Raw genomic sequence first — 22,859 nt, 5'->3', positions numbered from 1 at the left:
CGTGAAGCAAGGAGGAGCCTCCCCGAAGATGTCCGTTCTCGGCACTTACTCAGGCCAACCCTCGAACGTGGAGACTGTGAAGAGCGCCATCATAGCAGAAAGGACATTGTCAAAATTGAAATCACTGTTTTGCCAGATCCTCTCACGGACCACCGGGCTATCAACATCCTCATCCTTGTAGAGGATGAAAAGCCCCCTAGAGAGGAAAAGAGATGTGGGTTGCCTTGGTCTGACATGACAGCAGCCAGGGCCGCCCCAACCCCACGCCTGCAGGCAGTCGCGCTCAGCCCGCCAGCCGGGCCCCTGATCTGAGCACTGCACCGTCTGCCTCTGCATCCCTCCTTCTGTCGTCCTCTGTTCGACCTGATCTCTGGTTCTGATAATGTCGCACAACCACTAGTTTAGTGAGTGTTCTCCAGAGCAACTAGGCGGACACTGGCGTATGCCAGGTAACAAATGAAAACTACTGATCAACATCTCTCCTAGGCTATGGATTCAAAGTGTACACAGAAGAATCAAAAAGTTTGGGCTGTGGAGAATTCCATAAGCTCTGGGAAACAAGCCCAGGTATCCTCTTATCTGCTAGTTTAGCTTTAATCAAATTCCTTCCCTCTATACTAACAATATTCCCAGTTTTTTTGCCCCCGGAGACTTCTATAATTTCTAGCACCACACAATGATTCTCACAGAATTTCATTTCTGGAAGGTGCCCATTGTCTTTACTTGACAGGTGAGGAAGCAGAGTCCTAAAGAGGGAAGAGGCGTCCTCACACCCCCGTGCTGCTCAACTCCAAAGAGACCCTCCGCTGCCCCGCCCACGTGAACGGGAGCCCTGGAGGTGCAGGGTCCAGTCTCATTCCATTTGGTGCTCTCTGGCTGCACCTTCTGTTGAAAAGAAACCCAAACAAGTGCAGGCAGCCAGACCTCACTTGGTGACATCTCAAAAGGATGGGAAAACAGGGAGTTCTGTAGTAGAACTTCCGGCAGTGGCCTGCATGTCTGCCTTCACATTCTTCTGCACAGCGGGGGGGGGGGGGGGGGGGGGGGGGAGGNGGGGGGGGGGTAAGAGGCATGAGTATTTCCCGCCTTGTCTCTCCTCTGCTCATTCTTTTTGGGGAAAATTATCCAGGTGGCTATAGGGTGAGCTTTCTGGGGCAATTCAGAATTGTTATTTTAGGTTTCAGTACCCCCAGCCCAGCTCACAGACTCTGTACCACCTAGGCCATCTATCGATTGTTCTGGGGTGATGAAAAGTTTCAGAAATAGACAGAGGTAGTCCTTATGCCACAGTGTGGTTGTGCCAAATGCCATTGAATTATACAGTTAAAATTATTTAACTTCAGGTGATGTGAATTTTCCCTCAAACAAACAAAAAGCACCCCTCCATCTCTCCAGCCACAGGCTGAGCGCACAGGCCCCTTGCAGTCTGTGACTTCTCAAATACTAGCACAAGTGAATCCTGAAGCCTTCCTTCCGTTCTTCTGAATTCCCCACTCCCATGTTCAGGACCCTCACCTGCATTCCTCTGGGTTACTTTTGGCTTCATCTGTACAGCGATAGAACTTTCCCTGAGTACAAAACAGACAGACAGTCAAAGGCAAGGTTGCCCCTGAAGAGACCATCCAGACCTCGTGCTCCAAGGCATGTCCCTGTACCTTGAACAGCTGGACCCCAATGCAGGCAAACATGAACTGGAGAAGGGTGGTGACGATCATGATGTTGCCGATTGTCCGGATGGCCACAAAGACGCACTGGACGACGTGCTGGAGAGAAAGAGAGAGCAGGGAGAGGATGCAGGGGCACGGCTTGCCCTCCTTGTTCTAGCCATGGGGAAAGCTAGTGCCAGCCAAGACTGTCTGTGTGTACGCCCGTTCGGATATGGTTTTCTGACACTGTGGTGCTTCGTTTTTCAGGTGGTCATCTGTGAGGAGTTACCCCGGCGCATCATGGCTGCCTGAGCACCCTGTAAGTGGGTCCCACCCTGGTTTCCCACCCTAGGTACGGCACTGCCTGGCACACAGGCCCACAGGACTCCCTGCCCTATAAAAGACTCAGGAAAATGCAAACCCTCTGGGCTTTTATACAACCTGCATGAGAATAGATTTAAAGGCTAAAGTAAACATTATTAATAATGTAAAAAGTAATAAATGAACAGCAATCACATAGGGAAAATATTTTAAATGAACGAAAGTAAAGAAAATAATAATAGTTAAAAATGATATCAAGCACTTGGCCAAGGCAGCTCAGTGGGGTAGAAATGTCCTTTACAAATGTAGAACCCACTGTGAAATCCATCAGGCCTCAGCCCAGCTCTGTCCCAGTCAAGTCGGTCATCACGGCTGACCCCACCAAAGCAAGCCCAGCCTGGAGGACAGAAGCAAACCTTAAGTCCTTTTGCTCTGTTGATTGCCCTGAGCGGCCTCAGGACCCTTAAGACCCTGAGTATCTTCACAACGGAGATGGCACTGGATCTAAGGAAAAGAACACAGGGGAAAACGGAAGCACTTGATTAGAGCTGGATAAAGCATTCTGAGATCGTTACACTTGTCTTTCACTTTAATACCACAACAAAACGTGGTGGGACCCACGAGGAGCTGCACCAGCCTCTCCCCATGGCTCACGGAGGATGATGATGACCCAGACCCCCGGCCCCTCCCAGGCAGGCCCACGCACACAGGCCCTGAGGCAGGTACTCAGCTGACCTCGACCAAGACACGACTGAGGAAATTTACTTTGTTCTTTTCACTCAATGTAAATGCTAGGTAGTACTTGGCATTTAGGCTTCAGTTTAGTTTAGTTTGCTTTTTTTTTCTAACTTTGGGGCTCTCCTGTAGGGCTTTGGGGCTGGGCTTCACTGGCCTTCAAGGAGTCCACTGTTTGGTGGGAGAGATGGGCAATGATGTGGCCAGAAGAGTGTCACCTTGGCGGGGGGGTCTGAGAAGGCCCCTAGGGAGGTGATATCCAGGCGAGTGCAGACAGAGTGAGGGTTAGCTAGACAAAGGGGGAAGGGGCTGTAAGCAGGCCCAGGGAGTGCCAGGGAGACAGGTCCTGCATGAGAGAGTGCAGCTCATTTAGCAGGGCAGGTGGCTGCATGTGGCCCGAGCACATTCCAGAGGCTGTGGGCAAGGCCTGTAGCTGGAGAGGGAAGGTGCAGCCAGTTTATAAAAGTTGGAAAGACAATGGTTAGAATGTCCTGCCGAGCTGTGGCTACATGGCTCCCTCCCCGTGAGCAGCAGTGGGAGGTGAGGAGGACTACTGCCACAGAGGGCTGCTTCAGACGGGTGTCCTCAATCTCCTGGGAGGAACAGAGCCTCTCCATTTACCTTTAGCTCAGGGGTGTGTGGTGCGTGTGTGTGCATGTGTGCACGTGCACACGCTCTCATTTAGGGGATACCGATGGTCAGCACAAAGCAGTGGCACTTAGAAGTCAGCAGGAAAGCAAGGCCACCCTTCGGTGTTCCCACTGGAGCCTCTGCTCCAGACCCCTAGGTACACAGGCAGGTGGGCTGCAGCTCAGGCTATTTCCCACCAGAAATCTCAAAATGCCATAAAAATGACCTGCAACTCTGACGGGTAGTCTCAGCCCCTTCCTAGCTGAAAACTTTAGAGGCCAAGAAAAAATAAAAAGGGTCGTATATCCTGGAGATCAAGGGAACTTCACTATCCAAGTAGAAAGAGCTCCAAGAGGCCACATGGTCCTTGCCCCTTTCATACAGATGAGGAACTGAGGCCCCAGAAGAGGATGCCCTCAAGGCCCTGGGGCCAGGCCCCAGAGGAAGGTGGACTAGAACTTGAGTTTTTTCACTCTTTGTTGAAAGCAAGTATCACAGAGTAATATAAGCCCAAGCTAGCAATATAAGCCCATGCACATGACGCATGAACTGTCCCACTGCTTTCTGGCATGGGTACCAATTAAGTCTTTCCAGGTAACTAAATATGATTATCAAAATGACGTCTAGCTTTATGAACCATGCTACAATTCCCCATGTGAACCGTCCTGCCCAACAGTGCTATGTGTATGTGCACCCACACCCAGAACACTTACTGGATCCCAAACGACACCAGAGAGACCCCGACCACCAGCATGTCCAGCAGATTGAAGTAGTTCCTGCAGAAGGCTCCTTTGTGGAGGAAAGCTCCAAAAGTCGTCATCTACAAGCAGAATTGTGGGTGAACTTACTGCTTTCTCTCCCCAGAGGAAAAGAAACCCGGGCTCTTTACAAAACCTTGCGGAAAGTCTGTCTTTATCAACAAGTGTGCATTATGAAGCCAGAAATGCAAACCAAAAGGGCTGCACAACTGAATCATTTGTTCAAAAATAGGAAAAGGGCAGCTCATGTGGGGAGCATTTTAAAAGAAGAGGACAATTTAGACTGTATTACAGAAATAACCAATTTCAAATATGAATAGTCACTGGCGTGTCCAAAGAGTCTGTCCCAGGAGGGAGTCCACATGACCCTACTTGCTAGGCAGTAAGTGCTGTCCAGACAAACTGGCTTCCCCACAAAATGCTGGTTCTGGCAGCCTACACTGTTCCAACCCAGGGGGCTAGGAAAAGTGCTGGAGCCCAGGGCTCGCTGGCTGTGTCTGCATAGAAACTGGCGTTTTTCCAGGGAGGCCCCTTACTGATCCTTATGGTCCTTAGTGACACAGGCACTTCAAACAGGTCTTCCAGCTCCGTCACTGTAGTTCTAGCAAGGTGCGGCTAGGAAGCTGCCACACATGTCTCACCTAAGTCAGTCTCACTGTGCTCCAGTCACATGCCAGGTGTCCCTGGAGCCCAGTGGTAATGGCAAATGACTTTAGTGAGGAAATATCCCCCATGTGAAAACAGCAAAATATAAAGAATTCACTGTTTACATTAAAAAATATTAAAAAGTGGGGAAGACTCGTAAGTATAGGAGAGCAGAGAGAGCTGGGAACTAACAAACTTGGACCACATGAAATTGCCAATACTCAACTGTTTTTAACCTACAAAAATGGTAATTTCATATGTTAAACCAATAACCACAAAGCCTTCCAAATCTTCTCAAGGCCTCCAGGAACCTCCATTTCAGATGTCAGATGCTTCTTGGCACATCTCCATTTTCTGAATGCTTTTGTTTTAGCTTATTTTCCACTCTCCAAAATACTTTCAAAATGAAAAATGACTGAAGATTTAAGTCACTGAGGCAAATATACAGAATTTGAAAAGCAATAGGTTTTCTTTTAAATAATCCTGTATCTCATTTGCCCCAAAGCCCAAAAGTAACTATATTCATTTAACAACTAAGACATGTGGAAAGTAAAATGAAACCTCAATTAACCAGGTTAACAGACGAAATAGAACAGACCAACTAGAACATTTCCCCATTCAATTTGAGGAAGAGAAGGAAAATTATTTAAAATTAAAGAGAAGCAGCCGGAGCTCCAGCGGAGGCTGGGTGAGTGTCCTTGTCCCCCGTGCGCGCCCCGTGCCTGCCCCTTGCCTCCTGCATCTGTGCTTCTCACCATGGAAACCGCCGTTAGCATCTGCTCAGTGACCCGCATGGGTCTGCTTTAGAACTGTCACAAATCCACTGGCCTAAAGGCAGGAACATGAACTCAAATTTTTAGATTTTACACAAATGTTTAGATAGCATTTGGCTGTTTGGCTGGTATTGTGTGAATGTTTTCGTTACCAAGAAATAATAGAAAAAAAAAGACCCGATTCACGAGCAATGTTAATTGAAGTTTCATTTTATAGAAGATTTTGTAAAGAGCCCGAGTCCCACAGTTGTCTAACATATACATAAAATACATTTTTTTCTCTGAGATACACATACGAAAAACTCAAAATGGTTGAAAGAAAATCATGGTTAACAGTCCTCCTTTCCCAGACTGTGTCCCCACCAGGAGAGGACGGCTCTGATGGCCGCCCAGTACTGCCGTAACCCACAGCACTGAGCAAGTGTGGCGGGGCTTGGCTCTCTGCTTGGGCCTCTGGGCGGCTGGGTACAAAGGGCATGAGCTCGCCCAGGGCGGCCTTCCCCATCAGTCCACAAACCGCATGCAGCAATTGTACCTGTTAGCTCATGCATGGGCAGTACATTAGGACACCTTGACCAAAAGGTGCTCTTTTTGTTTGTGTGATTCTGAGCCCATTCTTTAAAACAGATATAAAATATCTTAACATAAAAAGATCCAAGTTATCTTGCAAAATACTGTTGGAAGAAAATAGAGCTGTTATCATTTTAGGCCATTGAAACATAATTCAATCAAAGAAATGAGAAGAGATCCATTCCCTTCCTAGGATAAATGCTTCTCTTCTGACTTTGATGCCAGGAAGAGTGGAAGAGAGTTCACAGGTTGTGATGTATCTGTTATCAGCTGACATATTTCAGAATACATTAAAAAAGAGCAAAACATAATTTTTAATCACTATTATGAAGCCAAAGAAACTCCTACATGCACCAATGGTTAAAAAGAAAGCAAAAATGAATTGAAAAGTTTCAGGAAAAAAATCCTTTGGTTTAAAAAAAGCTATAAGCTTGGCCACAGACAACAAAGAATAAACACAGTCAAAAGCACGTCACGTGCTTTGCTGTGTCACACGCAGGAGAAGGCCCCCTAAACACAAGGCTGTGGAACCTGCTACCTTCAAAACAATCTCACATGCAAAAATACCCCTGAAGACCTAATCTGCATAACCTAGTATCTGGAAAGTAAACAAAGAATTGAAACTATTACTGCTACAACTGCGTTAGCGTTAGCATGGGTGAAGATCAACAAAAAGGCCATTACCTTTAACAGGATCTCAATAGTAAAGATGGCTGTGAAAACATAGTCAAAGTAACCCAGTATCTGAAAGGTACAACAATAAAATGAGAAAAAGGCATCTGGACAACAGCCATACACCCAGGGGCAGACTCCCACATGCAGACAGAGACCCTCCCTGGGTAGGCCTGCCCCTCCGGAGAGAAGTGGGGAGATGCTCACAAGTGCCCCACCTGGGCCAATGACAGCTCATCTTCATGACCAATGTAGGGCACTTGGAAATACTTACCTGCTTCAACCACTCACGCTACCTCGTTCCTCAGTCTCACGTCTGAGGCAGAGACTCATTTCGAAAAGTGCTTCATTAATAACCCTTTCTCATCACAGCACCACATTGACAAATTACTTGTGGCACCAGATAAATTAGAGTCTCACCCACATTTTGCATTTTTAACTGCATTTTTGGCTGAATGAAAAATGCTGCCATCCAGCTAAACTTTAGATTGGCGGAGAAATGAAAATAACGATGTAAGGGCCAGTAAGTGGGCCAGAAGCTTCCATATGTTCCCTTTAATCCGGCCCATTTAATCAGGGAGTGAATACCCTCCCCCCATCAATGTGTGGGGCTAGAGAAGTCCTCAAGGAGAGTTTTACTTCTCACCTTGCTCTGCATCCAATGCTGCTCTCTCCCAACACTGTTCTTTTAACCTCAGTGGGCCCACTCAAAGAACAGACGACCTGACCTGGTTTTTGAATTATCATTCCAGACTACTTTGTCAGTACTCCTGAAAATACCATCTATTCCCCAACCAAGACCTGCCTGCCCCTTCTGGGGTCGCTGCCTTAACTCAGAGCCATGGGGGCAGGAACAGGGGCAGGAATGGGGGCAGGAGCAGGGGCAGGTGGGCTGCAGCAAGAAGTCTGACCGCTACGCAACTCCGGCTGCTCACAGGGAACCTCGGCCACAATGAAGGCAGCTGGGACTGCCTATAGAAGAAGCCAACTTGGCTACTTATTGTCACGACAATTGTGCTCTGCAGTTTGAAAGAACTAAAGAGATCAGAGCCGCAAGGGACACTGGTAACCATCCAAGCCACTCCTTTCATTTAACAGATGAGGGTCCTGGGAAGGGGCTGTGGGATGCCTGCTCAGGCCACAGGCCAGTTGTGGCACTGCTGAGCAAGGAGCTAGGCCTGTGCACTGCTGGTCAAGAGCCACAGGCCCTGATGTTTAAGTATGGGGCACACCCCAGAGGAATCTTTTATGCTCTGTTACAATAAGATGAAGCCCTCTGCTTCAAAGGCTAGCTCTCCTCAGCTTAAGTTCTATTTTCAGAGAGTATTCATTATCCACACTGCTTCCATTTTTCAGTTGGTAGATTTTGCTGGAAGCTGCCTGCGTGTCTGTGTTTCTGGCCAGGCAATGCAAAGCACTACACTACAGGCCTCTGGCCCCTCCTCGTCTCCTCCATGGTCACAGCAGGACCGTTACTGTTGAAAGCACCTGGGTGGCCACGAAAGACACTGCTGCCCAAAAGCCAACAGCTCAGGCTGGTGCCAAGGTCAAAGCTCTTAGAGTCATTCAGCCTCCGTTCTCTTTCCCACTAATAACTCAGATAAAGTTTTTAAAAAATAATGCAAGGTTGCAATTACATGAGATCTCTAAAATAGTCAAAAACTCACAGCTAGAACGTGGAATGGAGGTGGGGGAGGGGGAAACGAGGAGTTGTTAGTGGGTCCAAACTTTCAGTCACACAAGATGACTAGATTCTGGGGATCTGCTGTACAACACACTGCCCATCGCTATGAAAACTGGGTTGCACACTTAAATAGTTGTTAAAAGAATAGATTTCACATTAAGTGCTCCTACCACAATAAAAAACTCTAAAATTTTAAAAGCAATACACATACACATACGTACATCGATTTAAAAATAGTAATAACATTCTTGAGAAAAGCAGCAGGAGAACAAACTCATGGGGAAGTAATTACAATGAAAATAAGAACGTGAGGGTCCAACATAAGTTCACTCTTTGGCAATCTGTGTTCTAGACCAGCTCTTGACCTCATCTGTCATGTGATTATATTTTTCCCTTGTGTCCCATTCTTACGATGGGACTAAATGACACCCGGGTCTTTGTTCTATTTGAATGTAGAGATTAAGACAGGCTCATGGCCTTCATCTTTACATCAACACCAGCATGTGCCTTGGAGGAAACTTCTTTATCTTCATGTCAGAGTATGTGTTTTATCAGTCTGATAGGTTGGGTTTGCCAGGCTTCAAGCCAAGAGCCTGGAAATGGAAAGACACAGCACAAGGGTTGGGTTGTCACAGCTGAACTCCTGGGGCACTGATCTAGTGATTTGTCTTAATCCTTACATCTCTAAAATCTGGAGAGGAGACAGAGGCACCACCCAAGGCAAGGCAGCAGCACCTGACAGCCTCACGCACCGGCGGGCTGCCCTTTCCTGGGAAGGTTTCTCAGTACTGTGCTACAGTGTCAGGGCCGAGAGGCAACAGGCCCCTGGTCTTCCAAAGCTGTCTCACTTCGGGACTGTTCTCAGTGCTGGATCAGCTGACCTGCTGAGATGGAAGTTCTCAGGCAAGAACCAGTCTGAGTACTACTCTGTGCAGCACGGATGCCACATGAGGGTGCTACCCTGCATTGTGAAACTGATTAACAGAAAACTTAACCCTCTACTCACTTTCTTCATTACATCACCTCCTGCCCCACCAGAGTTCTTCCTCTCCACGGAACCACTCAACCCCACAGCCCATCATCTCCCTAACTTGTACTTTCCAGCAGCAGAATCAGGTAGCTCTGGAAATTTCCATCCACATAGAATAGAAGTCTTTCCATCCAGCCTAAGTAAGAGCTCCTGGGCATAAATCACACCTGGTTTCGGTTTTACTTTCTGTCCTGCTGGGTGCTTCCACTGGGCAGAAATCTCAAAATAGGTAGGGATCAGAATTTGATCAGGGGAGAAAAGAGGGACCAAAATGTTAGCAGCAAGGAAGGAAGAGGAAGAAACATAGGGTCCCTGAATATAAGTTACTGCTGAGTATTAAAAATGAAGTTTAAAATACATGATTCAGGGAAGGTTTGTTCCCATGAAACAAAACAGCACTGGTACTTAGCACATAAAATGCCTACTGGTGAATGACTTGCCTACTCTAGCCGTCAGCCTCTTGGGCTGCTGGAGGCCCTGCCTGGATGACAAGGGGCCAGCGCTTACCCCTAGGGAGCCCCACCCGCCTGTCCTCACTCAGTGGCTTACAATGTTCCGGAAGGAGTGGCTGCGGATGGGGTCCTCGGCGGCGAGGGACGCGCTGCTCAGCATGATGAAGACGAGGATGAGGTTGGTGAAGATGTGGTGGTTGATGAGCTTGTGGCAGCCCACGCGGATCCTGTGGGGAACACCAGCGCATGGACACAGCCCCAGGCAGCACCCACAGCATGCTGGGACAGGTCCAGCCGAGGACGGCTATCACTGTGCCGCCTAGGCCCCACCCCCAAAACCAGAGCGACCCATCCATCAGCCCCTCGAAACCACGGGACGGCAGACCCTGAAGGCCCTCGGTGCCACAGCTCAGTGTGGGAGAGCCACAGACACCACTCATTGTGTCTGTAAGTGTGGGGACCATCACCGTCTGAAGGAGGAGAAGTGGAGGCTTGTGCACGTGAGAGAACTTTCTTAGTAAGGACCAGGGGCAGATTTCCAACCCAGAGCTGACTGGGATGTTTCCCACTGTACCAGGAAGCCCAGTGCCTACTTTCCTGACCTGGAAAGGAGACTGAGGTCAGAACTCCTCACTGCATCTGCTCACAAAGCCTGGGAGCTATCCCTCCCCTGTACTGCAGCTGGGCTTATGAAACGTGACTGCAGGGAAGGAGGCTTGGCAAATATCCTGTTATGAGGAGGTTCAGTCATAGCACCGTAGCACTATTAATTTTTTGGAGTTGACCCATAAAGAGCACTCCTGAGAAAGTGAAGTGAGAGTTACCTCGACATGCAAGATCTCACAAGGACTCTCCGTACCGTGTGGCAGAGTCCTTCAGTCATGTAAGCACCTCTCCAGGTCGGCCCACAGGATGGCTCTGCCACCCCTGATGTCCCGGGGGCTACTTAGTATCTGACTACCCTTAACCTCAATATCTGACTTTAGCTTTCCAATATTTTGGGGGGGTGCCTATAGAATACATATAGGTTTTCCTTTGAAAAGATCTTTTTCACTTTCAAAACTGGAGTCAGCTTTAAAGGAAAGTGACTCTTTGTTTCAAAGCCCCCCTTTTGGGCCTGCTTAAGACTGGGGCGTGCCCCCGGAAGGCTTGCAAGCTGATAGCGACTGAGTCTGGGGAAGGCCTCCCAGAGCTGAGGGCAGGGGTGCTCACACTCTGGGGGGAAACCGATCCATTCCTTCAATACAGAGGACACAGTGAGCTGTAGGTGTCAGTAACATCAGCTGAATATTTTTTTAAAGGGACACCTGAATTCTCAACAGTGATGGGCTGCACAAACTACCACTAAAATGTTCAGGTCTCTAAGGACTGCAGGTTGCCTTGCTTCCCACCTGTGCCTCCCTGGGGCCTTGAATCATAGAGTTCCTCTCTGACAGCCAAGAAATACTTCTGCAATTCTAGAAACCTCTCCTCCAGGAGTTATTTGTTCCCTCTGGCATTCACTCTACCCCAGATGATTTAAAACCTAGAAACCAGCTAGTAAATAACTGTGTTCCCTTTACAGTACTTGTGAGTAATTGCCATGTTCCTGGTGAACACCTTATCATTTTAACATGAAAAATGCTATTTTAAGCAGGATATCATCAAGCTGAATTGACTAGCTCAACCTATAAAATATCATTGAGCATATTATTTATTGCCATTAAGTCTCAAGAGGGAAAAGTGATCAACTGTAATAGATCTCAGGATGAAGATGCTGGGCAGAAGTCACCCCCCCCCCCCCCCCCCCCCCCCCCCCCCCCCCCCCCCCCGGCAAAGCATCTCAGCAGAAGACCCACTTGTGAAGAAATGGTCCTCTGGGTGGGAAACACTTCACTGGTGGCCATGGGCTCTGATGGAGAAGCAGCTGTTCCACCACTGCTGACCCCAGGGTGGAGACTAAGGGGAAACTGGAATGAGCTCCTCCCAGAACTTGGCCACACCCCTGCGGCACCTACATCCTGGACAAAAAGGCCAGGAAGAGATGAGCAAAGGACAAAGGCAAGGCTGGGGCAGAGGAGGTGTTAAGGCTGGAAGGGGCAGGGGCCCTCTGATGTTATTAGGTACAGAAGGGGGCTACCCCATCCCTAGACACCATCACGCAACCTATAAGGTCACAGGTAAGACTCGGCCATGAAGAGAATAGAAAGAGGGTATTTACGGGTTGGTCTTGCTAAGAATGAAGAAAGCGCTCCCTTCAGGAATGGGGACGATCTTCTCTTTCATGTTCAACTCCGAGATTCTGCGAGGACGGGGGCCAGCAGGAACCTCAGGCTCCTCCTCCTCCTCCTCTTCCTCTTCCTCTTCATCTACTTTAAATGAGACACTTTTTTATAGGCATGACACAAAGGCTGAGTTTGGGTTTTAATTATTCTCAATTTCACAGGAGAATTTAGCTTACACTTTAACATCTATCAGCTTACATGAACCAAAACCTTTTAGAATAGGGACAACGTGATAGGGAGGCAGAGGACTGAGAACCTTGCTTGTGTGTGAATGTGTGTAGTTGTGGAAATGAGGTCCCCAGCGGGTGAAGATCTGAGCACAGTCCAAAAAAAAAAAAAAGGCGGCAGCACTGGGATGCTCACCGCCATCCCCAGACACACTCTGTGTCCCTAGTAACCTCCTTGTTCAGCTTCAGTCTGAAACGCTGTGTGGGGCTTCAAGCCACACGTGATCAGTCCCCGCAGCCCCACAGTCCCTCCTACATCAGCCAACAAAAGCACTGGTCACATCTGAAAATGCCAAATGAGTAATAATAACTGGTTGCCTCCTAGAGAGATTTCCCAGCAAAGGCTGGCCTTTTCCTGACCCACCTACACTTTCTCTCCCACCACCTGGAACTTGCATTATGTAAACTTCCCATGACCAAGAGAAAAAGAAAAAGGTGACTGGACTCATGGCCTCGGTGACCTCAGTGGCCTACCCAGAGTGTGCTCCAGCCAGGCTGACCAGTCACAGACTCAGCCGCTGATCACAGGGTGGTGGCAAAGCCACGTCACTCGTCCCACCTGTCTCCAGCCCCGCCACCATACCTGGCACATCACAAGGTGGGTAGGGGTCCTTGTCCTCATCCTCTTCTCGGTAGTCATCGATTGTAACCTAGGATGACACAGAGTTCTTGGGAGGAGGGGGGATTCTGACTAAAAGGCATGTTAGAGGGCCGTGGTGAGGATGCAGCCCTGCCACTCAGCACAGGGCAGAGGAACCCTCTTCCACGTGTGCGCAGAACGTGAGTGAGTGTGCAGGGGCAGAGGTGCCCCACGCAGCAGCTCTGTGGGAGTCGGAGGCCTGAGGGCAGATGAGGAGCACACTGGGCTGACCCCTCCCAGCCACGTCGCTGCACCCAGCACAGCCGCGCACTGAAGGCTGCTGCCTCCCTTCCAGACAGGGAGCCCCACGTGGGCAGGGGCCTCGCTGGTCTGGTTCACTCTCAGTCCCCTGTATCTGACACGTGGTAACCACACAACAAGTGTTTACTGACTCGGCGAACAAACCACCAAAAATGAATGAAAATCCAGAGCTGCTGCACTCAGGACCAAGTCGGACAGTATAAGCCTCAGCACACAGACCCCTGGCCCTGCAGTCTCCTCTGGGACAGAGATCTACCGACAATGCTTGGTTTAAATCCTGAGAAGACACTGACCTAGGCCAGCTCTGACCAGGTAAGTCCAGTAAAGGACAAATAAGTCAAAGACCAGTCAAATATTTTACATACTGGTTCTCTGGTAAAATATTGGCTAACAACCAGCTAAGTGCCTGAACTCACTCAGAACCCCAGAGAAGGCAGCATCAAAAATGGCACACCACAGTCACACTCCGAGACACCACACCAGACAGACACCTTCATGTGGAGAGAGTGCCTTTTTGGTGATAGCAACAGAACCATTTGAAACCAGAAAGGGAGCAGTGTTTCGGGTCCCACACCTTGTTGTCACTGTTGGCTATCTGATTGACTTCCGGCTTGTTGTTCTTTTTATTTTCCAGGCTTTCTTTTCTACAGAGGAGAGAAGAGGACACAAAAAACCAAGTAACTACAGTTCTGTGAATAAAATTGCTAATCAGGATTCTGAATCAACAGTGGCCCGATAAAGGACAGAATTTAATTGGAAACAACCAGAACAGCAAGAACATAGCACAACCCACATTACAGCTTCCTGTTCATTCAGTGCACTGGTTCATTACACGGATCATCTTATTAAAATTTTCATCCAAAAGCTAATCAGCATTGAATGCATCATTTACTTTATGAAGCCAAAATTAACTGCAGTGACTCTTTAAGCATGGGGATGCGTGACTCCCACTCTGAGCTCTGCAACGAGAGCCAAGGGACTGGGTTCTGCCCCAGATTCCATCCTTTCGGGTCAGCCCCATGTGGCCGCCCACAGTCACCACCAAGCAGCAACAGAGGGCTGCAGCTGCTGCAGGGTCTTCGGGGCTCTGTCAGGCCTCACCTGCAGCTGGCTCCCCAGGTAGCCCCCTAAGCAAACACCTTAGCTCAAAGTGGGGTTACCTGGCGATCTTTTTCCTTTCCTTTTCTTCAGCTTCCTCCTTCTGAGCAGTATTCAGACTTTCAGCGTCAGCCAAATTGTCTACAGCAATGGCCAAGAAGACATTCAGTAGGATATCTAATTCGAACATTTTAAGGGATAACACGTGTTTAAAGCATGGTCAACAACAGCAACATCACCCCCCCAAGCCCCCGAATTCTAGGAGGCTGGTGACAGGTGACTGAGTGTCCCCTAGAGCTGTATTCATCTGGTAAAGCCAAAGGACCAGATACCTGTTTTCTGAAAAAAAGAAAAAAAAAAACTAGGAAACTGTGGAAGACAGTCTGGAAAGAAGCAAAATTAAGATTTGCTAAAATCCACAAAAATCTATGTGTGCTTACACACAGCAAAAGACAATCTACAACATAAACATGGAGTTTCCAGTGCATTTTGCATTTTCTCCTTATGCATTTTGTTTCCTTTAAAACACAGTCATCCACCTACAGCATATTTATTCAGGGCATGTTTTCCAAAACAGACCCCTTTAAAGGCGACACATTATGTAAATGATGATCCCATCGCTCCAAGCAGTCTGAGCCTCGCTCGCTCAGCAGCCTCGAGAATGCGGATGCCTTACGCCTGCACCGCGCACGCACACCGGCTGCAGGGGCCTGCCCGCGGGTGGCAGGCTGTTCTTCTGAATAGGCCCGCTGTGGCAAAGTCTTTGTCTGCTGTACTTGAATTTTATTTTTTCAGAGAGTAAAAAGTTAAATATTTGAACACATTGTTAAGGTTTTAGGTTTTTACAATAATGTTGTGTGCGTGGTTTCCATGAAGGATTGGGGGAAAAAAATTTCTGAACAGGGTTCCCAAATCAGAAGATTCCTGTTTCTTATTCACAGCAGTTACATCCATTTCCGGGAAGCAGAGGGATCAGAGCACAGAAGTGAAGACGACGCCCTTCTCTGGCTTCTCTCGGGCTGATGCCCAGCTCTGTGCGCGCGGGAGCCCAGGCCCTGAGATAGGAGAGGAGCAGGACCGCGCTGCCCACAGGCCCCATGCAACCTGAAGTCTCAGGTGGGTCGCTGTAAACAAACCCAACCTCACAAGGGACCGATGATGAGACAGCTCCTAGGGGATTTCCCGCTTGACTAATCTGTTCATGTCTTTAAAGGGACAGAAACACGAGTGAATTACATTGACTTTCAGATGCTAGTCTAGCATCACCTCTGAGATAGCTCTTCCAATAGGTCTTCCACCAAACATGTACTGAGGGACTCCATGTGCCAGGTCTTGGGCTAGGCAGGGAGGACAGAGAGATAAAGCAGACACAAGCAATGGCTATGGGTCATAATAGTTCCAAAGAGAGATTGAGCTTCCAGAAGTCTAGGATTAGAAAGCACTTCTTGGCAGTGAAAAGGAATAAACAAGTTGAAGAAAAGTTCCACTGCATGATACGGCAACCAGCCAACAGATATTTGACTTTCAAAAATGTGCAGCCCAGCAAGGCCAAATTCGGTTCAGGGGTGCTTAGGTCCATCCACTGAAGGTGGGTCCCTACGAAGACAGCAATGTTCCCAGCCCCCCAAGGATGATGGCATGAAGAACCACCTGGCTTTGCCCTGTGGTTCCCCTGGGCAGGGACCTGTGCAGGAGCCGTGACACCAGGCTGGGCGGCCACGGGGGCAGTCCCTGCCCAGTCTCAGGATCCCTGCCCAAGGCTGCTGTCACTCCTCAGAGCCTAACGGGGACTCCGCCTCCACTCTGCTGTCCCAGCAACTGTGAAGGAGAGCTGACTGAAAAGGTAAGGGCACCCACCTCCCCATCACAACAGCTGCCAGCACCCCAATGGGGCGATCTAGAGAGGGAACAACAAAACACGACAGGGACAACGGCAGAGCCTGGTCAGCTTGAAGGATACAGTTCCCACAAATGAAGAGGATGATGAAGTAGATGCAGACGATCATTCCTGAAGATGACGGGCCCCCGTACGCCATGATGCCATCATACATCACAGCATTCCAATCTTCGCCTGTCAGAATCTAAGAAGCCAAAACTTGGATCAGCCGGCAGGTGGACCCACAGGCCCAGGTGTTCTCCCAGAGCTCCTGGTGGCTGCCTAAATCTGGCTGAAACTGCCTTTCGGAGTCTGGTTTGCACCAAGCAAATCCACCTGTTACCCTCAGAGATTTCAAAACATTATTTTTAAATTAAACAAACAGATGAGTTAATCATTCCAGTGAAAATAACATACATGTAAGGCTTACGTACTCTTGAAGGATGCCCAGCCCAGTTTTAGTCCCCTCCCCAGTGAGCACGTTCTTGGGCTGACCCTCTCCAGGGCCTTTACCTGCGGACTTAAACACACATTTACACACTCAGAGGAAACAGGCAGTTGGTGTCTTCTCTGATTTACTAGACATAAAGGATATCATACTACATAATTTTTTTGCTCTTTTTCCCCCTCAACAGTATACTCTGGAGAACCTCTGTGTCAGTAGCTTCATTTCATTCTTTTTCACTGCTGCCTAGTATTCTACATATTGTAGTTAACCACGTGTGGAAATGGAGAATTATATCTATAAATTTTTACAGGCAGGGAATTCTCTTAAGTATCTTATGCAAATTTACATAATTTAATGGTGGTTGCTTCCCAGAAGGGGAAGCTATCTCATGGGTAGATACTAATAACTACCTGAATTTCAAATATATAATCTTCTCTACTGGTACTTGATAATTCCATCCATTATGAAATAGAATCAGATAAACATTAACAGAAATGTGAAAATACACTATTTTCCAGAAAAGAAACAGCAAGAGAGACAGGAGAGAGCATTCTCCTTGATCATCTCTCTGGACTAGATACTTTAAAAATTAAAACTGCCGTGGGTCAAAACCAAGCAGAAAAATGGGCAAATGATTTGAAAGGATAAAGCAAGTCACAGAAAATAAACTATAAATGGCTCTTCGTCACTTGAAAAGACATTCAGGTTCACTCCTGAATAAGAGAAATGTGAATTAAAACAACAAGACTGCACTTTCACTGATCAGACAGGAAACACCCAGAAAAGAAGCGGGGCCACGGGCAGGCTCCACACTCCATCCCCAGAGGGCGAATGAGTGTGCCCTTGAGTAGAGCATCAACGTTGGAAGCAGACACACCTTTAAACCAGCAGAAATCATCCTACAGATTTACTCACACATGTGTCTCCTGGTGTATGTTCAAGGTCACCCACTGAGGCAAGGCCAGACACAACAAAATATTTATCGGCAGGAGGCTAGCTCCACGAATCATGGCACGTCCAACCCACAGGATTTATGCAGCACAGGGTAGGAGTAACGGCCTTTTACCAACCAGTAGAGAAGGCTTTACAGGGCGTTTTAAGTGGTGAAAAGCAAGATGGAAAATAGCACGCAGAACGCACTACCATCTGTGCACATTCATCTGTAGGCAGGTTAATTGACTTATAGCTCAGAGTATACAAGAAGCTATTTAATGGTGGTTGCTTCGCAGAAGGGGAATTGGTGGGTGGGGAGACTTGCTTGTTGCTTTATATCTTCTTACAACATTTGAATTTTGTGCCGTGTACATATATTACAAAACAACCACCACACAGGTTCCTCTGAAGGAAATCAGAAAAATCAAAGACTTAATCAGTGGCCCCAAATTAAGTGTAATTCAAAAAATCTCAAAAAAGTTTCAAAATTAAGTATAATTCTGTCAGAGCCTATAGCACTGATAGATAGTTCGTTCACCTCAAAATGATTAAGTGTGAAAGAATCTTGGAGATCCCTTCCCTGTAGCCTCTTGTTTCTTTCTTCTTCAGAAAAGGATAATGACTTTCCAGGGTCAGAGCTGAGCACTGAGAGAGCCCCCCGGGCCCTCAATGCCCACTGCCCCCCTCACTGGCCTGGCCACCTCCCCAGCGGGGCCCCGACACTCCCCAACGTGGCATGTGAAAAACCACACGCGCGGATGGGGCTTTAAATGTATCTGCCAGGCCCTGTGCACAGAGGGGCCCTGGCTCACAATATGGGAAGATGACGAGGGGGTTAGAACAACTCAGCTTAGGGCCAGAAGGGGTGGAGAGGCTGCTAGTCTGTCTCACACTGTCGCTTGCTTCGCAGCCTCACTGCCCACAAAGGCCCCCAAAGCACCGACACCTCAGAGTCTGTGTGTCCTCATTACATCACACGGAGGGCAAACTACAGGGCAGGAGGCTGTCACAGCTTTTTCATCACCCGACTCCCCTGACTTTACGGAAGCGTTAGGGCTCTACAATTTACCTCTTTGCATACATCTGTCACAGCCAGGATAACAAAGCTTGCCCACGATCAAAACTTAGCACAGAACCAGAAAGGGATTTTAGAGCCTATCTCACAGAAACCTCAGAGCCAGTGGGCTGACGAAAACATTAAATCACACATCCCGTAGACAGCTGGATTAACATGCAAAAGAAACGGCTTAGATGGCACAAAATTTGTCATAGCATTATTGGGGCAGAGATTACTAATGAAAATGAAATTATTTCGTCTTCCCGAGTTGTGGACAGACAAGAAGGCACCTGCTTCCGTGCTCCTCGGGGAGAGGCAGACGGGGGAGCAGGGGCTCACCTGGAACACTGTGAGAAGTGCTTGAGGGAAGTTGTCAAAGGTGCTCCGCTTGGTCTGTGTCTCGTCAAAATTAAACTTGCCACCGAAGAGCTGCATCCCAAGCAAGGAGAAGATGATGATGAAGAGGAAAAGCAGAAGCAACAGCGAAGCGATGGACTTCATGGAGTTTAACAAGGATGCCACCAGGTTGCTCAGGGATGTCCAGTGCCTGCAAGTCAAGATGAGGGTGTTAGCCCAGAACGCAGAACATCGCCCAACCAGGGATGTGGCTCACCACCACCTCGTAGCCAGAAAACACCTGCAGCGACATGCACGTGTCCTCACCTGGTCACTTTGAAAATCCGTAAGAGGCGCACACAGCGAAACACAGAGATGCCCAGGGGAGACATGATTTCCAGTTCCACCAAGATGGTTTCCGTAATGCCACCACACACCACGAAGCAATCAAACCGATTAAAGAGAGAGACGAAATACGCCTGGAGACCCAAGCTGTACATCTTTACCAGCATCTCACAGGTGAACAGAGCCAGGAGGACTTTGTTCGCGATATCTGGAAAGACAAAGAGGCTCCTGTCCATGGGATCTCATTGTTGCAGTGGCTCAGGCTCTGCTTCTTCCCTACCAGCCCCTGCTGGAAATGCCCAAGCCTCTGCCAGCGCCTCCATTACAGAAACGTGGCACTAACATGTGTGGTCTGCTTGTCTGCCAAGTCCTAGTCCTGCTGCCACTGCTGCCCTGGACGAGCGACTCTGCAGAGATTCCTCGGTGTCTCTGGGCCTCTGTTTCACTGACTATGAAACAGGGAGGGGCAGTTTACCACATAATCTCTGACGCTTTCTCCATTTAGTCCATCATACTATATTTTGTTTCCATCAGTCACAAAAGATCTGTCCAGTCTTGTCTACAGCACCACAACATAAGAAGCAGTTGCCTATCAAGGTCATTTCTATTGGCAGAAAATACCTCCCAGCAGGCTGGAGAGTTGGACAGAAATAGATTTGATTTGATGTAAGACAGGGCTTCTCAATGACTCAAAACTGTCACATTCAGAAAGGGCTGTCTCTGGGGACAAAAACCACACCCCATTGCTGGGATAGTCAAGGCAGGGGAACAATCACCACTTGCCAAGAACAAGGGAAAATAAAGCTTCCTTTTAGTGGGGGAGGGGAGAAGGGATGGCGGTCCCTTCCAACTGGAAGATTCCTGGATCCTACGTGGTCACAGGGTGAAGACAAGGAGATGCCCTGGTGTTCGTCAGCTCCAAGGTGCTTCCTTCACCACACCCAGCCTGCCCCTCCACGCCACGTGCACCCCGTGCTTCCAGTTAACGCACACTGGAAATGCTCCTGCACCCTTTCACACATCGGGCAGGTGAGACTGAAGCGTAGTTCACAGCCTCAGGGATCCCTCATTAGGGTCAAAAAGAGAACGGCCCCCTGCTTGTACCTTGAATCTGCGTCAACCAGTCGGGCTGGTTGTAGTGCTCGGAGGAAATGGTTAGGGTGTTGAGAAACACCAGGACAATAACCAGCCAGTAGAACGTGACAGACTTCACGGCAGCCCTACACCTTCTGCGACTGAATCGGTTCCAGCGACGCCAGCGTCGGCTGAAAGAGAGGCAGACATTACTCCCCGAATGACAGACAGTGCCCTGTCTGTCACCAGACATCGCTGGGAAACCATCTGTCTCCCACCCCAAGAGGCCCAGTACAGGAGGCCCAGACTGGGGCCAGGGTGTGGGAAGGAAAGACAGAAAAAATGGCAGAGAAATGAACAGACCTCAGAATACAAATTACGTTGATCTTAAAATAAAACTTTTTAAAGTATTATATCTTGATTTGATCATGCTATCAGTTTCCTTACTATGGCTTCAGAGAACTCCACAAGCTGTCATACTGAGCCCTCAAGCCAGTTAGAAAACCTAGATATTCCCAGACCCGTGTGCAGATGCAGAGCCGAGCTAGCGCGCATACGCAGTTCACATCCCCCATTTGGTTCGTGGATCTGTTGGTGCACAGAGCCACTCAGCTTGTCATTACCTCTCTCACAGCCTCCCAATCATCATACAAAATTTATCAGGCAGTGGAGTGCTCCCAAATCACAGTTTTTCTTTTAGGGAAACTTTCAGTCCTTCCTTAAATCTGGGAGATTTCTCAGAGCTGTCGAAGCTGAGTAGGACATGAGTCTTCATACTGAGTCATCAGGTGCCCTTTCTCACTAGTGATGTTCAAAACATACCTTTAGGAGAAGGGCCAATATTGAATCATGTTTTCATGCAAATAAAATGAGCTGAGCCAACCAGACAAGTAGCATGTCCTTTATTGCCTTTCAGTTCCAGTTTGGATTGAGGGAAAGTATTCTCTCCCTTACCCTGTCTCTCTGTGGCAACATCCCTGCCCCAGCACCGGCTGGTGAAGGGGGCTGTGCTCCAGGCGCCTGAGTCAGAGGACTCTCCAGGCTGTGTCCAAGCAGCAGCTGTGGCTGACTCAGCTGCACTGTTAGGCTACAGGCACCAAAACCCGGAGACCAGGCAAAGAAAGCGCTGTGCTAACTCTTCAGCAAGACTTAGAACTAAAAAGGCACATTTTGTTACTGCTCTTGCTGTATGGTTTCCAGTGGTAACAGCAGCTGGAAACAAGATGCCCAGCAAAGAAAAGTTATACAGAGGACAAATAAAGACTGTCCTCTCCAGGCTGGATTCCTTCGAATAATTCAGCACACACTAGCAATGTGGATACTAGCCTGAGTAAGATCCGCCTTGGTGGGTCTCTGCTGCAGTGACCAGGCATAGGTGTCTCTCACGGATGTGACAATAAGGTCACCTGAAATCCTGCAGCACTGCCGATCTTGCCCCTCACTGAGTGCTGAGTGCCCAGGCTCCATGCCAGGCACTGTGCGTATGGAGATATGGACATGGTCCCAGGGCCCCTGTCCAAAGTATGCGGGGTCATAAATTATAAATCTGTACCAAGCGCTATTCCCAAGGTACCAGAGACAGGAGCAAAAAGAGCTGCTAATGCTCTTTGTACGAGTCAGGACACCTTCTCTGAAAAACTGAGATCTGCGCTGACTCTCCAGAGTTGGCAGTGGGGAAGGGCGGGGGGGTGGGGGAGACAGGGGGGGCACTGCACTCAGAGGAGACTGCGGGACTAAGGCGACTTAGGTGACAAGAAACAGCCGTGTTTGAAAATGTTGGTTTGTTTGAAAACAGAGCAGTAGGGAGCAAGAAAGCACTATGGAAAGAAAAAGCCAGGTGATGAGCCAGGGGTCAAATTATGAAGGGATTAACATGCCCTCTGGCAACAGGGAGTCCTGGAAGAGATTTTAAACTTATTTTTAAAGTCTGGTTTATTGAGATACAATTTATAGATGATCAAAATTTACTCTTTTTAGATAGACTGTTTGTAAGCACCACCACAGCTAAGATTTAGACTATTTCCATCACTCAAAGTGTTCCTTCCTGGTCCTTTGGGAACAAACCCCTCTCCTCACCCCAAACCGTGACAACTACTGATGTGGGTGTTTGTTTGTTTGTTTGTTTGTTTGTTTTTTGGTCCTATGGTTTTGCTTTATCAGCCTGTCCTATAAATACACTCTCTACAATATAGAGCTTTGTGAGACTGCTTCTTTCTCTCAGCAAAAATTCTTTTCAGATTCATTTGTGTTGTCACTTCTATCTGTTTTCCCTTCTTACCGATGAGCATTTTTCCACCACAGGGGTGAGCTATAGCTTACCTAACCACTCGCCATCTGACAGACATTTCAGTTATTCAGTTTTTGGCAATTGTAAATACAACGGC

The 22,859-nt window shown here is 48.3% G+C and overlaps 1 protein-coding gene across 8 annotated transcripts in view; it reads right to left on the bottom strand.

The window, feature by feature from the left end:
* The window catches only part of CACNA1D (calcium voltage-gated channel subunit alpha1 D), a 315,854-nt gene that overhangs the window by 64,269 nt on the left and 228,726 nt on the right, over positions 1–22,859 (bottom strand). For 4 of the 8 annotated variants that reach the window (XM_037040687.1, XM_037040680.1, XM_037040683.1 and 1 more), the window contains exons 13-27: positions 20,506–20,666; positions 19,384–19,609; positions 19,060–19,267; positions 16,367–16,487; positions 14,469–14,583; positions 13,883–13,952; positions 12,991–13,057; positions 12,117–12,267; positions 10,014–10,143; positions 6,763–6,822; positions 4,046–4,152; positions 2,384–2,471; positions 1,656–1,763; positions 1,516–1,568; positions 50–196 (exon numbers count right to left, since the gene is read on the bottom strand). In XM_037040687.1, the coding sequence (XP_036896582.1) occupies positions 50–196; positions 1,516–1,568; positions 1,656–1,763; positions 2,384–2,471; positions 4,046–4,152; positions 6,763–6,822; positions 10,014–10,143; positions 12,117–12,267; positions 12,991–13,057; positions 13,883–13,952; positions 14,469–14,583; positions 16,367–16,487; positions 19,060–19,267; positions 19,384–19,609; positions 20,506–20,666 (1,812 nt within the window). The remainder of the gene's footprint in view (positions 1–49; positions 197–1,515; positions 1,569–1,655; positions 1,764–2,383; positions 2,472–4,045; positions 4,153–6,762; positions 6,823–10,013; positions 10,144–12,116; positions 12,268–12,990; positions 13,058–13,882; positions 13,953–14,468; positions 14,584–16,366; positions 16,488–19,059; positions 19,268–19,383; positions 19,610–20,505; positions 20,667–22,859) is intronic. The other 4 variants (XM_037040684.1, XM_037040682.1, XM_037040685.1 and 1 more) reach the window with 1 other exon arrangement.

Source organism: Sturnira hondurensis, unplaced genomic scaffold (assembly GCF_014824575.4).
Source record: "Sturnira hondurensis isolate 20B ecotype Veracruz unplaced genomic scaffold, ASM1482457v3 Scaffold0002840, whole genome shotgun sequence".
Classification (NCBI taxonomy): Eukaryota; Metazoa; Chordata; class Mammalia; order Chiroptera; family Phyllostomidae; genus Sturnira; species Sturnira hondurensis.
The sequence above is the reverse complement of the archived record's forward strand: the minus strand, read 5'-3'. Positions and strand labels throughout refer to the sequence as shown.